Genomic DNA, 12,460 nt, shown 5'->3' on the forward strand with positions numbered 1-12,460 from the left:
GCCTGATGAGCTGAGTGCTTAGATTGAGAGAGGTGGTTGTATTTTGAGGAAGAGGGTGGCTTGAAACTGTTGCCAGTCCTAATAATTTTATAGAAATAGTGCAGGACATCTGAGTAAAGACACTTTTTCCCCCCCACTATTGTCTGCTGGCTGACATGATTTTTCACTATTAATATAAAATAGATGTTTAGTCTTATTTTTGGAGCTACCTAGACTTCACTGAAATGACTGTGTGCCCTTCGCAGGCAGGTAGCCCAGCACCTCCAGCAGTTAGAGTAACACACAAATAATGCAAATCTCAGAGACTCCAGTGTGGGAAGCAAGGAAAAAGGAGTAAAGCAAAGGCAGTTTGAGCAAGTACTGCCAACAGGAAAGTGCAGCTAAGCCAAGGGAAGGATTTGAAGGGTTTGAGGAAGGAGCAGAATTGCTGAAGGCAAGGAGAATAAATCGTTAATCTGAGAACTCTATTACACAGGGAATGCCCTGAGGAAAAGAGCAGAAACTCCATTTAATAGTGAAAAGGCCAAACCAGTGCTGCCAAGGCAGGCTCTGCTCTGCCCAGGGACTGGAGCCACAGCCCCTGCTCACTTCCAAGATGCTGCTATTTTTGCAACTTGCATCTGCCGATGTTGCAGAGCTTGTTTAAACCCGCCAGAGCAAAGGGAGCTTTGCTCACATGAACCCTGGGTCAGACTGTTGGGTTTGGGTTATTTTCTGGTTTATTCTCAGTCCTACAGGAGCAGTGTCCCCAAGAGAGCGGGGTTTCACTTAATGCTGCCTCGCCTGTCGCATCGAGCGTGAGTCCCAAATGATTTTACTGCTGCTTCACAGAGCTTTGTCTGGCATCGCCCACGGTGGATTTTGGCTTGTAGAGGTTATCACTGGTTTGACAGGTTTGTGTGGTTTGACTGCAGGAGCTGAGCTTTCATGTCAGTCAGCACTCCAGTCCCCGAATTGACCCACAAATGCAGGAACCAGCAGCAGCATTTAGCAGGAGGCAGCGCTCTCCCACGGTTATGGGACGGGATGGGGGAGCCAGGTGGCTTCTTGTTTTCTCCAGATCTGTTTTTTTTTAAGGTTTGGACAAAAAACAAGATTTGTTTGATGTGTATGTGTGATGTTTATAGTATAGCTGGAGAGCTGAACAGTCATTTGAGGACTTGGGCACATGCAGCAGATTTAAGTCAATGCTGGCTAGTTTTTAAATCTGAGCAGGAGATGGTCGTAATCTGTTGCCTGTTGGGTTTTTTCCCATTCTAAGAGCTGGCTTATCCCTACTCGTTCTGGGCTGGATCATAAGCATGCCTTTATCTAGTGACTATTTCCATATCTGATTGCTCGTTAGGAGTTAGGTATGAAATGTGTTTCGACAGACACTCCGGAGCAGTCCCTGGAGGCAGCGTCACTGCAGGTCTCTGGGAGTCTGTTCAACTTTTATTTTTATGATGGAGACTGCCTTAATTCATGCAGCGTTCAGGGAATGGCTGGAAAAAGCTTTGTTTAGAGTGGGAGCAGGAGCCAGGAAGAAATGGTGAGCGGTGATCCCACAGTTAAAGTGCAGCACGGAGAGGCTTGGGTTCAGTTCCTGGCTCTGCAAGCAATTTTCTGAAGCAGGACCTTGACCTTAGCACGGCTTTGTGTGTCAGCAGCTCGCGTCCGACAGGACAATAGCGATTTCAGAGGTTTCAAAGCATTTTAAAGTGTAACTATCATGCCTTTTATTGGGCCGGGCAGTGGCATTTTTGTAAGCTAAGCTTAAGGTTTTAGAATAAGGCGTATTGAATTTCCTCGGCGTGCTCCCGGCCGAGGGATTCCCATCTCTGCTGGCTGCAGCAGGACTTGGGGTATTGAAGGAGAACATTCACAGGTGGCCAGAAGACCGTGCAGAAGAACCACCACTTGCAGATCTTCAAAGCCAAGAGCCAGTTTTCCTTCCTCGCCTCCTCAATGGCAGCGGGATGCCGCAACCTGCCGGCGGGATGCCGCGTAACCATCCCTTCCACCAAAAAAAAAAAAACCCCAAAAAACCCCTGGGAAGTGCTGCTAAGCGTCCCGGAGGAGAGGCTGAGGAAGGCTGCAGCTCGGACCTGTTGCAGGCTGCATTGTGCGAACAGATGTGCCGGCCCCATCCGTGCGCTGCCCGCGGCGCCAGGTGCAGCCATTGTTCCCATTGAGCCCGCGCCCGCATTGTTCCGCCAGCAAATTAGCATTAAAAACCCATCCCAAACCCCCACGTCCCTCAACTGCAGGTGACTGTTATTGGCCCCAGCTGCCACCCTTGTGCTTGATTACTTCCATATGGGGCTGTGGCAAGATGTAGGAGCCACTTATTGATTTTTTTATTATTATTTTTTTTTTTTTTATATTTTCCCCCCCCTTTTTTTTTATTCCCACCCCACACAGACCCTTCAGCTTCAACAAAACCCTGAAATCTATTAAGCCCCCGATAGGCTCCAGTTGCTGTTACAACTGGGATGAACGTTTTACAAGCAAAGCTAATTACACCCTCTCTGCTTTCTTCCTTTCTTCAGCCCCCACCCCATAAATGTAAAATAACCAGAGGGCAATTGGTAGTAAATTAAATCTTTGCAGTGTCCTGAGAGGAGGTTTCCTTGCTAGCAGGAAGAAGTCTGCTGGCTTCAGATGTTTTGTTATTTGGGTTTGGGATTGTTTTTTGGCTTTTTTTTTTTTTTTTTTACTAGAAAATGGGCATGCTGCTGTGACACACCTATTAAAGGGACACACAGATCCCAGCCTGGGTCTGGATAGAAAAGGAAAACATAATTAAGCAAGTAGGATGTTAATTTGTGACCGTAGTCAGCTGTTGAGAGGAGCCAAGGAGAAACTCCATGCCAACTGAGGTTACACATTTCTAGGAACAATGTGATTTTCTCCTGGTACAATTTATCTACGGGGCAGCAGGTTCCATGAAAGTCCAAAACCCCCAAAATATCCCCTGGGGTGGTGCTGCCATGGAGCATCCTGGGTTTTCCTGGAGACAAGATGGGCTGCAGTTGGTAAGGGGAGGGAGGGGGGGAGCATCCCTTGCTGCCCTACCTGGGAAATGCACGGAGCATCTCCGGTGGGAGCACAGGTGGGTCACGTCCTGTGACGTGGGATCGGCCCACGCAGCCCTGACCTACTTTGTGCCAGGCAGGAATAGAGGAGCCTGGCAGCTCGTGCCCACGCTGGAGGCATCAGGCAGAGCTTCCCTCTGTGCCCCTGCCCCAGCAGCCCGGGTGCCAAAGCCCTGTCCCAAGCCTGAGGTGGGTCAGTCACACCTCTCTCAGGTTTCCCTTGCCCAGTTGGGAGCCCTAAAGGGTTGTGCTGGTGAGCTTTGTGCTGGAGGCTCCTGGCAGAGCAGCTCGTGAGGGGATGGTGGTCCTTGGAGCACCACAGAGATGTTCCTGCTGCTGCCTGGGCCTCGTGGGGCTGCTGAGGGTGAGAGCTTACCAGAGCCTCGTAAGCCTCAGCAGGTACAGCTTGGGCGGCAGTTCCTCAGGAAATCATCCCCTTTTGTGTCTTTGTGCTCTCGGTGGTGCCCCAGCAGCCACTTGCACAGGACCTCTCTTGCTCCTGCTGGAGAATCACTGAGCAGTTCGTGCAGACACCTGCACAGCGTGGCAGTGGTGCTGCAGTGTCCCATCGTGGTGCAGATGCAGGAGAGCAAACCTCTAGCTGGAAATGATCCTAGAGATGTCCCTCTCTGCTCACAAAGAGACATGGAAGATATAAAATGTCACTGCATTATGAATATTCAGCAGAGTCTCATGGCTAGTCTGGAATTAGACACTGCACTTGAGACTTTGCTCAGATACAAAAGTCTTTAGGGACAGCTGGAGTTTGGTTGGTTGATCTCAAGATTACAGATGTAAACTTACTTAGGGATGGGGAGTGGACTTGCCTTTGTGTCTTGGCATTAGTGCTCCACCATTTGCCACATTGACCTTCACCATAAGTTCCATCCTCCCTTTGACAGGTGGGACCTGCCAGTGTAGATTGTGAGGATTTAAAATAAAAATTGTGGTTGCTATCTGAGAAGATGTGTTCAGCTGAACTACTTGGTTTATTTACTGCATGTCCTTTCCTGATCCAGACCTCTCCTGGCTTGGCTGCCTGGCATGGACCACCCAGATCTTCCTGGGAAGCATCTGTGCAGGTGCAGGGGTGGGGAAGGTGGTGAACTTCTGAAAAAATTCCAGCTCTTAGAGGTGCTGTGCAGCATGGGGAGAGCCACCAGGTACTCCCTGGTACCAGGTACAGCAGGTCACAAGGTGGATGAAGGAGGCAAGTCAACCTCATGGAATATCTCGAGCGATTTTCCTCAGACTCGTTTTAAACCCTTCAAAGTCAAATCTCAAACTTAGGGGGTTTCTTCTCCCTAATTAAATTAACAGGCCATATGGTGTTTACTGTGAGCGCCTGCAATATGGAAGGAGCTACCTCCTGGATCACTTTCTTTTTTCAAGAGCTGCTGCTTTACCTGATGTCACTGTTCTGAAATGTTCTTTTCAGCAGCGGCGCAAGGGGTTATTTCTGCCACCTCAGTGCTGTTGGTGTCACCTTCTGATCCCGGGGTTGAGCTGTACCATAACCTGTTTCTGCAGCTTTCTTTGTTTTTTCTTGGTTTTTGTTAGGCCATTTTGCTGCTTAGTGGGGAGTGTGTATAAGTCAGGGTTTTTTCATGCTTTTTCACATGCAGGTGATGATTCTTGTTCTTGGAGCTGAGGAGAATAGAAAACAACTCAGGGTGGGTTTTTTTGGGGGGTGCTGATGTTTTCTTTTAACATCTGCCACCATTTTTTTTCATTGAAGGTAACATGACTATCTCAGGAATATGTAAAACTGCAAGTTTTGTATAGTTTTGTTGTTTATTAATGGGCTGGTTTTAAAGATTTTTTTTTACTTTGCATGTGCTGCTTTTATCTTTACATGAAATGTGGAGGAGGAAGTGAAGACCTTGAGGAAGAAAAATCATTGGGTTTTTATAAGATCCTTGCACTTAGCTGAACAGGAAATAGGGTAAGAATCTCTAAACTTGTAGGAGAAGTCAAGGAATTGAAAGTCTTGGATTTTGCTGTCTGTTTTGAGCTGTCCTCACTCATTTAGTAGGGTTTTTTAGTAATCATAATTTATGTGCGAGTGCACTTGATGTGAGCTCATCCTGCATCTCTCCAGTGGTATAATTTAACCTTCCTCTGAGATTTTTAACTCATTGGTGCATCTTTTCCATAGGGCCTGGGTGACCCTTCATCTCCAGCCAGTCTCAGCTTGTTGTGGGGTGTCTGAGCTCCCAGGAACAGATCCATTTGTGGTCGCTGAAAACACCCTGCCACATTAGCATATTCCTGCAACGTATGCTCCAAGGGTGTTTCTTTGCAGAGAAGCCTCTCTAAAGATAGCATCGTGAAGTTCTGTGTTGTCAACCAGGGACACTTGATCTAAAAAACAACATTTGATACACAGACAAGGTTTGCAAGTGCCATCTGGATTCTGGGAGATGAGCTAGGTTGTCTCTGTTTTGCATACACTCACCAGGAAAAAAAAAAAGTGTGTGCAGGCGGATGAATTCTTCAGAATCACCTGAGCAGAACTGTTTAGTCCACAAGAGTGTCCTCAGTGACATGGGACACCTGTGTAATGCCATACCACTGGGTATCATGTCCCTCTGGACCTTCTTAGGGTACTGGAAATAATTCTGTAGTTCAGTGAAGTATTATTGAAACCCAGGTGGAATCAGTTGAAATTTTCTCACACCAGTAATATTTTAATCTCCTTTCCAGCATACTGCAAGGCAGAACCTGTAAATGATGCAAAGCCCTGAAGAAATGGGCATCTTTTTAGGGAGGTGGGGATGCAGGGAACACAGATGTCTTTGTCTGGCTGCAGTTCTGCCTGGTGGAGAGGCTGTCCTCAAACCCACGCCAGTGCTGAGAGGAACCTGAACACTGTGAAAACCTAAAGTAGCCCTGAAGGGTTGAACAGCAAACTCCCTGTCCACATCTTCCCAGGGACATGTAGCTTACAGAATGTATTTTCCTTCAGGGCCTATTTCTTGACTTTCTAGTTATCCTCTCATATGCAAATCTAATTTGCCTAATGGGCTGCTGAGTGTAATTGAAAGGCAGCCTGCACTTACACGATAGTGAAAAGTCTCACCTGTGCCCAGGCACAGATGGGGCTCTGCCTCACTGCTGCATCATTAAAGGAAATTTATAGGCACTGTGTCACAGGCTTTGCTGTGGCCAGGGGAGGAAAAGGGCAGTTTAAAACAAACTTGGGGGTTTGCTGGGTTGTTTTGTGCCCTGGTCTCACAATTTTGACAATTGAGCTTTTTGTGGTTTTGTTTTTCCCCTGTGCTCCAGCTGATGGGGAGCAGGTTAATGCAGGTTACTGGTAACTGCTTGAGGACAGCCCTAAGAATGGTGAATTGGAAAGGCTTGTCTGTGCTGTGTTGCTGTGTGATGGGTTGAAAGCAAGTGCAGCAGCAGCTGAGCCAGCCCTCACTCTCCAGTCTCTGCATCACTGAATCTCCTGAGGTTATCCATGGAAATTCTCCACCTCTGCTGCCCACGAGAGGGAGGGGAAGGAGGCACAGCAGAAACAGTCACTGCTGTACATCCATCTCTGCTGGGAGCAGACCAAGAAGTTGTGGATCCTCCATCCCTGGCAGTGTTCATGTTCCAGTTGGACAGGGCTTGGAGTAACTTGGTCTGGTGGAAGGCGTTCAGGGGTTTGGAACAGATCCATCTTTAAGGTCCCTTCCAACTCAAGCCATTCCATGATTCTAAACAGTGAACTTTGATGGTTCTCCTGTCCATCCTGATCTCTCTGTGCCTGGACTCTGCAGGCAATGCTGGCTCGTGGGGCTCCAGGTGTGTAGGGACCCCTCTTACCTAATCAGGCCCCTACACCCCTCCAAAACACAGCCCTAAATGTGTTCCTCCTGTGCTTCCAGCTCCGGGGGATGGTGGAAATTCCCCACAGGCTGGTCTGGCTTGGGGCACAGAGGAAGAGCCATTTGTGTAGCAGTGTGAGGAGTGTTTTTAAGAGGCAGAATTGTCATCTTGGCAGGGCTCCTGTGTGTGCCATTGATGGCAGGGACTATTAGCTGGGCAGCACTGAATGCACTTAGCGCCCAAGTGAATGAAGTGAGCTCTCCACAGAGCCGGGGAGCTGGGGACTCATTAGTGAGGCTTGGCTACCTCAGCAATATCAGCAGGGCAGTGAGAGGGGTGTTGGCATGGGCAGCACTGCCAGCACCGTGCCAGGGCTGCCTGGGAAAGCCACCCTGGCTCTGGGGCAAGGGACACTCCTGGTCACACAGTCTCAGGGTGGGTCCGGTTGGAAGGGACCACAGTGGGGCCTCTGGTCCCACATCCCTGCTCCAGCTGGGTCATCCCAGAGCACGTGGCACAGGGTTGTGTCCAGACACTTCTGGAATACCTCCAGTGAGGGAGGTATTTGCCCTCCCTGAGTAATCCCACACAGTGAAGAAGTGTTTGATGTTCAGGTGGAACTTCCTGGGCATCAGCTCCTGCCTGTTCCTCTTGTCCCACAGAGCAGAGTCTGCTCCCTGCTCTGACCCTTCCCTGCAGGCGCTGGCAGAGGGATGGAGTCCCCTCTGGCACTTGCAGGAAGTTGTAAATAATGAAGATGAAAGAGATTTCCCAAATCTTTCCCAAGTTCCTCCTTGATTTCTTGGACAACTCGCCCAGTTTTGGATAAAAGTCTGGTGGAGCTTTAGCCCTGGAGCTGGCTGGCAGTGGCGAGCTCCTGCTCTTCAGCCTCCATCTGGAGAAGGGAGACTGTGTTGGACTCTGCTTTATATTTGGAAATGGTATGACTTCAGGGACCCAAGGGGGATGTTTTTCTGTATCCTTCCTTGATTGCTTCATTTTGTGGTAGAACTTGGTTAGTGGTTTGTTTTGCACTGGATTTGGTTTCTGTTTTGTTTTTGCTAAAATGACCATTGTTTTCATCTGAACTGGCCCCTCTGACTATGACTATTCTGGACTGCTTCCTTCTCCAGATGGTCAGGATTTCTACCTGGTCTGTGCTTAACAAACAAGTTTATTGTTAGTTTTGTTGTTTATTTTCTAGTTTAATATAGGGTTTTGTAATAGCTTTGGGTGTCCTTGGTATTATTTGTGCCTCTCTGCGGTCACGTTGGTTGTTATGGATTAAATGTGGTTTTCTGCCTTGAGATCTCACTTCTTTCAGAAGTGACCTTGCTTTTTTTAATTGCTGTTATTTACAGTTATTGGTAGTGGTGCTTGAGCTGCTGGCACTGCTGCTTTGTGTCTGCCTGGTATGCAGAGACTTTTTTATCCCAGTTTGTGTTTTACTCATTTGGAGTACTCCCTACTCACTGGATACCCCTACCCTTAAACCCCAGACCTGCTGCTCCTGCTCTCATTAGCCCAGGTCCCTGTGTGCTCAGTGATATTCGTGATGCTCTAAGAAATCCAGATTTGCTCACTGCTGGTTCTCCTGAGGTCAGTGCTGATTTTAAGGTTGATTTAAAGTGTTTGGGACCAAACCATCAAGCAGCAGAGTTTGGAACATGGAGGTCAGCAAAAGGGATGTCTTCTTCAATGGTTTTCAAGCTTGACTTTAAACTCCTCCTGTGTGTCTTTAGTAAGCAGCTTTAAAGCTCCCAAATCTTCAGTCACTGGGTGATTTTAAGGTGGGTTTGAACTCATCCTTTTCTTTTGAAAGATTTAATGATTTTTCAGGCTGTTCCCCTTTTCCCTTGCGTTGCTTGAACTTCCGAGGTGCTCCAGGCTGTGTCTGCCCTGCTGTGCAGACCCCTGGGGTGTGTCAGTGTGGGATGGGGACCTGTCCAGGTCATGGACAATGCCTGTGTTTGTTGTACTCGGTGAGGCAGGATCACTGTGGAAGTCCAATCCGATCTCAGGGATGCCTGGGGTAAGGACACATCTGCACAGACAAGGCTGTCTCTCCCAAAGGAACTGCTGTGGCTGAAGGATTTCTGGGTTCTCTGATGACAAAAGTTGGAGTGAACCTTGCTGCCCTCCTAACAATCTGTGGGAGCTTTTGTACAGACCATGCACGTTTCTGTAGGAGCTTGTCCTGAGTGTGGCCAAACTCATTCCCAGCAGCTAAACAGGAGCAGAGGCACAGGGGTGGGCAGGATGTGAAGTGCCAGGAGCTGTGGGATTGGGATCTGAGCTCAGCTGGCACTATGATAAGGGGGGTATCACACCACCCTCAGCTGCTTGGGTTTAAAAATCAGCCAGGCAGTGCAGTGGCCTCTGCTCGATGGGCAGCTTTTCTCAGAGCCAAAATGATTGTCCTTGGAGAGGCAGGGATTCATCCCACAGTGAGCACAGCAGCGACTGCTGGTGGGAGCCTTCAGCAAAGGGGCTCACTGTCCTGACCCAGAAACAGCATCCATCTCAGCACCTCCTAAATTTCTTATGGGATTGGCTAGAAAACGTCCTCCTTTTCCACAACTCTTCCTACTGAAACTGAGAGCTGGGATATAAAACACAAGGCAGTGGAAAGGGAGGCTCGCTGACCTGGTGACCGTCACTTTTGGGGTGAACCAGACTCACAGTGCAGAAGCTGCAGGATTCCCCTGGGAAGGGGTTTCTCCTGGGGAAGCCATGGGAATGCCAGACCTGCAGTGCTCACCTGGATTTCCTGGAGCAGCTCAGCAGGGAGAAGGGCAGGGCTGCAGAGTGGGAGCTGTGGCCTCGCTGCGTGTGCTGTGCCGGCAGCTGTCGGCTCCTGCTGGGATCTGCTCTGTGCACATTGCCCTTTCCTCAGCTCTTCTGGTAAAGGGTAAAGACAGGCAGGGAGAAGGCTCAGAGTCCTAAATGGAGTTTGTGGAGTGGTGGTGGGATGAATTTGTGGCTTAAATCTCTTATGATGGATGTTTAAACCACAAACGCTGCTCAGACACCTCTGGTTGCAGCATCTGTGTGAGAGGTTCTTGTACAGCAGAAGCTGCAGAGCAGCCAGAACCCCCTGGGAATGCTCCCCCTGGATGAGAGAACCCTGTAACCCTCCCTGAGGCTTCTCCAGAGTCCTTCCTGAGAAGCCCAGCACTGGTGGTGGATCCGTGCTGGATCCTCCATGGGGAGCTGTGGGTTCCCTGTGCAGTTCCTTGGGTCACTCCTAGGAGCCTGCTCCAGCAGCTCTGCTTTTCCCAAGCCTGTTTAAATCGGTGGATGCATTCTTATTGACTGTTTGGAGCTGCAGAGAGCCCCTTGGAGCTAATTAGTAATTAGAGGATGCCAATTAACCACGGTTCCCCAGGCTCTGCTGCTTTGCTGGTACTGCTGGGTTGGAGAAGGAGGGAACAAAATGGAGCCCAGTGCGAATGTGTTTCATCTGGAGAGCAGGAGAAGGGTGGAGCTGCTTGTTAAATAGCCAGCAATCCATGTTTTAAAAGGATTTATGAGGGCTAGATAAAATCATGTCCTAAAGGCTGTCTCGAAGACTCTGTTAAGGTGGAAAATGCTTTCTGAACTTAGAGCTTGTTTCACTGTGTTTCCCCTCTTTTGGACCTCCCAGAATTTTACAGGTACAAAAGTTCCAGCTTTATTTACTCCATGGTGTTTAGCCTAAGCAGAATGAAAAACAGATTTGCACTCTCAAAATTACAGTGTTGAGTTGTTCTGTATAACCTGTGGCTTATACGCCTGCCCACCTTCGGAAATGTGGTCCCTAAACTGTGGCAGAATTTAAGGAATGCTCCTAAGGGGAACAGGCTTTTGCCAGGGGAGACTTGGTCATTCAACCGTGAGTTTCCCACTTGTTGGATCACTTCTTACTCTCTGGTGTAAACCTGGTGTTCACTGGACCCCAGAGGGGCGAATCCATAGCCTTGATGGTCTGGGCAGGGAGCAATTTCAGACCTTTTGGGACCCTTAAAGCCAACTCTTAAAATAATTCTTTCTATCTAGAAAGGAGCTGAGATGGTAAAAGTGCTGCTTTTATTTAATTTTTTTTTTTTTAATACAAGCATAATTAACTCAACTCTTGCTTCCACTCTGCACAGCATTTACAAGTAAAACCCAAACTCTCTTTTGCCCCAACACCTCATTTCCCCACGGGCAAAAGCACTGCAAAATAATCATTAAATAAAAAAGCCCAATCTTTGCTAGCAGGCTGTTGCTCCAAGCCTTTCTCCATGGTATCCCTTCTGTACGTGTTGTGTCTGGGCTCCACCAGCCCCAGGAGCCGTTAATCTTCCTGGTGTTTTCTTCCCTGCGGCAAATGAGACACAGATGTTCCCATCTGGAAACTTTGCTCCCGCCACCGTTGTTCTGCTCAAAGTCAGAGGCTTTGGAGAGCAGTGCAGCAGGCTTAGACTTTTAAGAACTAATTTTTTTGCCATGATTGTGATAATTGCCTGTTTGATATCTGTAACTGCTTTCATTTTTCATTCTTGAGCGCTTTAGCCCAAGGAGTAAATAATGTGGAGGAGGAAATATTTCTTAATATTGTTACAGGAGTGGGTGATTTAAAAAAAAAAAAAACTAGTCTTGATTCTGTAATGTTAAATGGAAGAAGGAATTAATGAAAAATTACCAAAATACTTAGCAGTAACTAAGGAAATGAATTAATGAGCAACTCTGGCTTCGCTGAACGAGTGCCCTGTCCCAGGTTATAACCCAGCCAAAGGGGTGGTTTGGGGAGGCCACATCACTCCCCTCAGTCCCCAAAGTGCTTCCTATCCTAAAACTGCCTTGGGTTCCAGGAATGCATTCTCCTGGGCTATATTCCAGGAGTGCATGCCTCCCTCCAGGGTGGCTGTCTGTGACGAGGGCAGAGCAATCAGCTGGTGAGGATGAGGATGGTTCTGTGCCCCAGGGCACCACCGGCTCCCTGGCAGAGCTCACAGCATCCCTTTGAGACAGTGATGAGCAAAAGCTGCTGCCAGGGACATCAAGGGATGAACTTGAGGTCCCCAACATTTATAGGGATGCTAGCAGTGTGGGAAGGTGTGATGTGGTGTGGTGGCTACAGCAGCAACAGCTCCTGGGTGGAAATGGCTGTCAGGGTAACTATTCCCTGCCTCCTTCATGGGAAGGAGAGCAGGAGAGTGGGGATGGTTTGTGTTCCTGTAGAAGTGACATGACCAGAATTTGGGGGCTTGATGTACAACAGCTCTGGGCCGTGTTGGATGTGATGGTTTGTGGGGTGAATCCCACACCCAGGGTTTGGCCTGAGTGTGGCCCCAGAGGAGAGCAGAGCTCAGGAGGCAGGAATGCCGTGCAGGCAGGTTTGTGCTCTGACATGGCCATGGCAGAGCTGGAGCTGCAGCCGCCTTGTCTGGCTGGGAACTGCTCCGAAATCCAACCTGTGCTACCGCCGAGTTCGGAGAGCCAGGCACATTAATAGGATTTTATAAAAATCACTGAAGGGCAGGATGGATAAAGATCTGCAGTCTGCCTTCAGGAATAAATTATTAATCTTATTTCCC

At 48.6% G+C, this 12,460-nt stretch overlaps 1 protein-coding gene across 41 annotated transcripts in view; it reads left to right on the forward strand.

Annotated features, from left to right (window-relative positions):
- CBFA2T2 (CBFA2/RUNX1 partner transcriptional co-repressor 2) overlaps positions 1–12,460 on the forward strand; it is a 57,526-nt gene that overhangs the window by 23,173 nt on the left and 21,893 nt on the right. For 2 of the 41 annotated variants that reach the window (XM_086853020.1, XM_086853029.1), the window contains exons 1-2: positions 4,703–4,750; positions 4,946–5,022. The exons of 35 other annotated variants lie outside the window; for them this stretch is intronic. Coding sequence is in view for 2 of the 6 variants with exons in the window: in XM_086852996.1 (XP_086709122.1) it covers positions 10,489–10,555 (67 nt within the window). In the remaining 4 variants the exon portion in view is untranslated. Of the gene's footprint in view, positions 1–4,702; positions 4,751–4,945; positions 5,023–10,292; positions 10,556–12,460 lie in introns of those variants that run through there. 4 more of the 41 variants (XM_086853025.1, XM_086853032.1, XM_086852996.1 and 1 more) reach the window with 3 other exon arrangements.

Source organism: Cyanistes caeruleus, chromosome 16, assembly GCF_971803275.1.
Source record: "Cyanistes caeruleus chromosome 16, bCyaCae1.hap1.1, whole genome shotgun sequence".
Lineage (NCBI taxonomy): Eukaryota > Metazoa > Chordata > Aves > Passeriformes > Paridae > Cyanistes > Cyanistes caeruleus.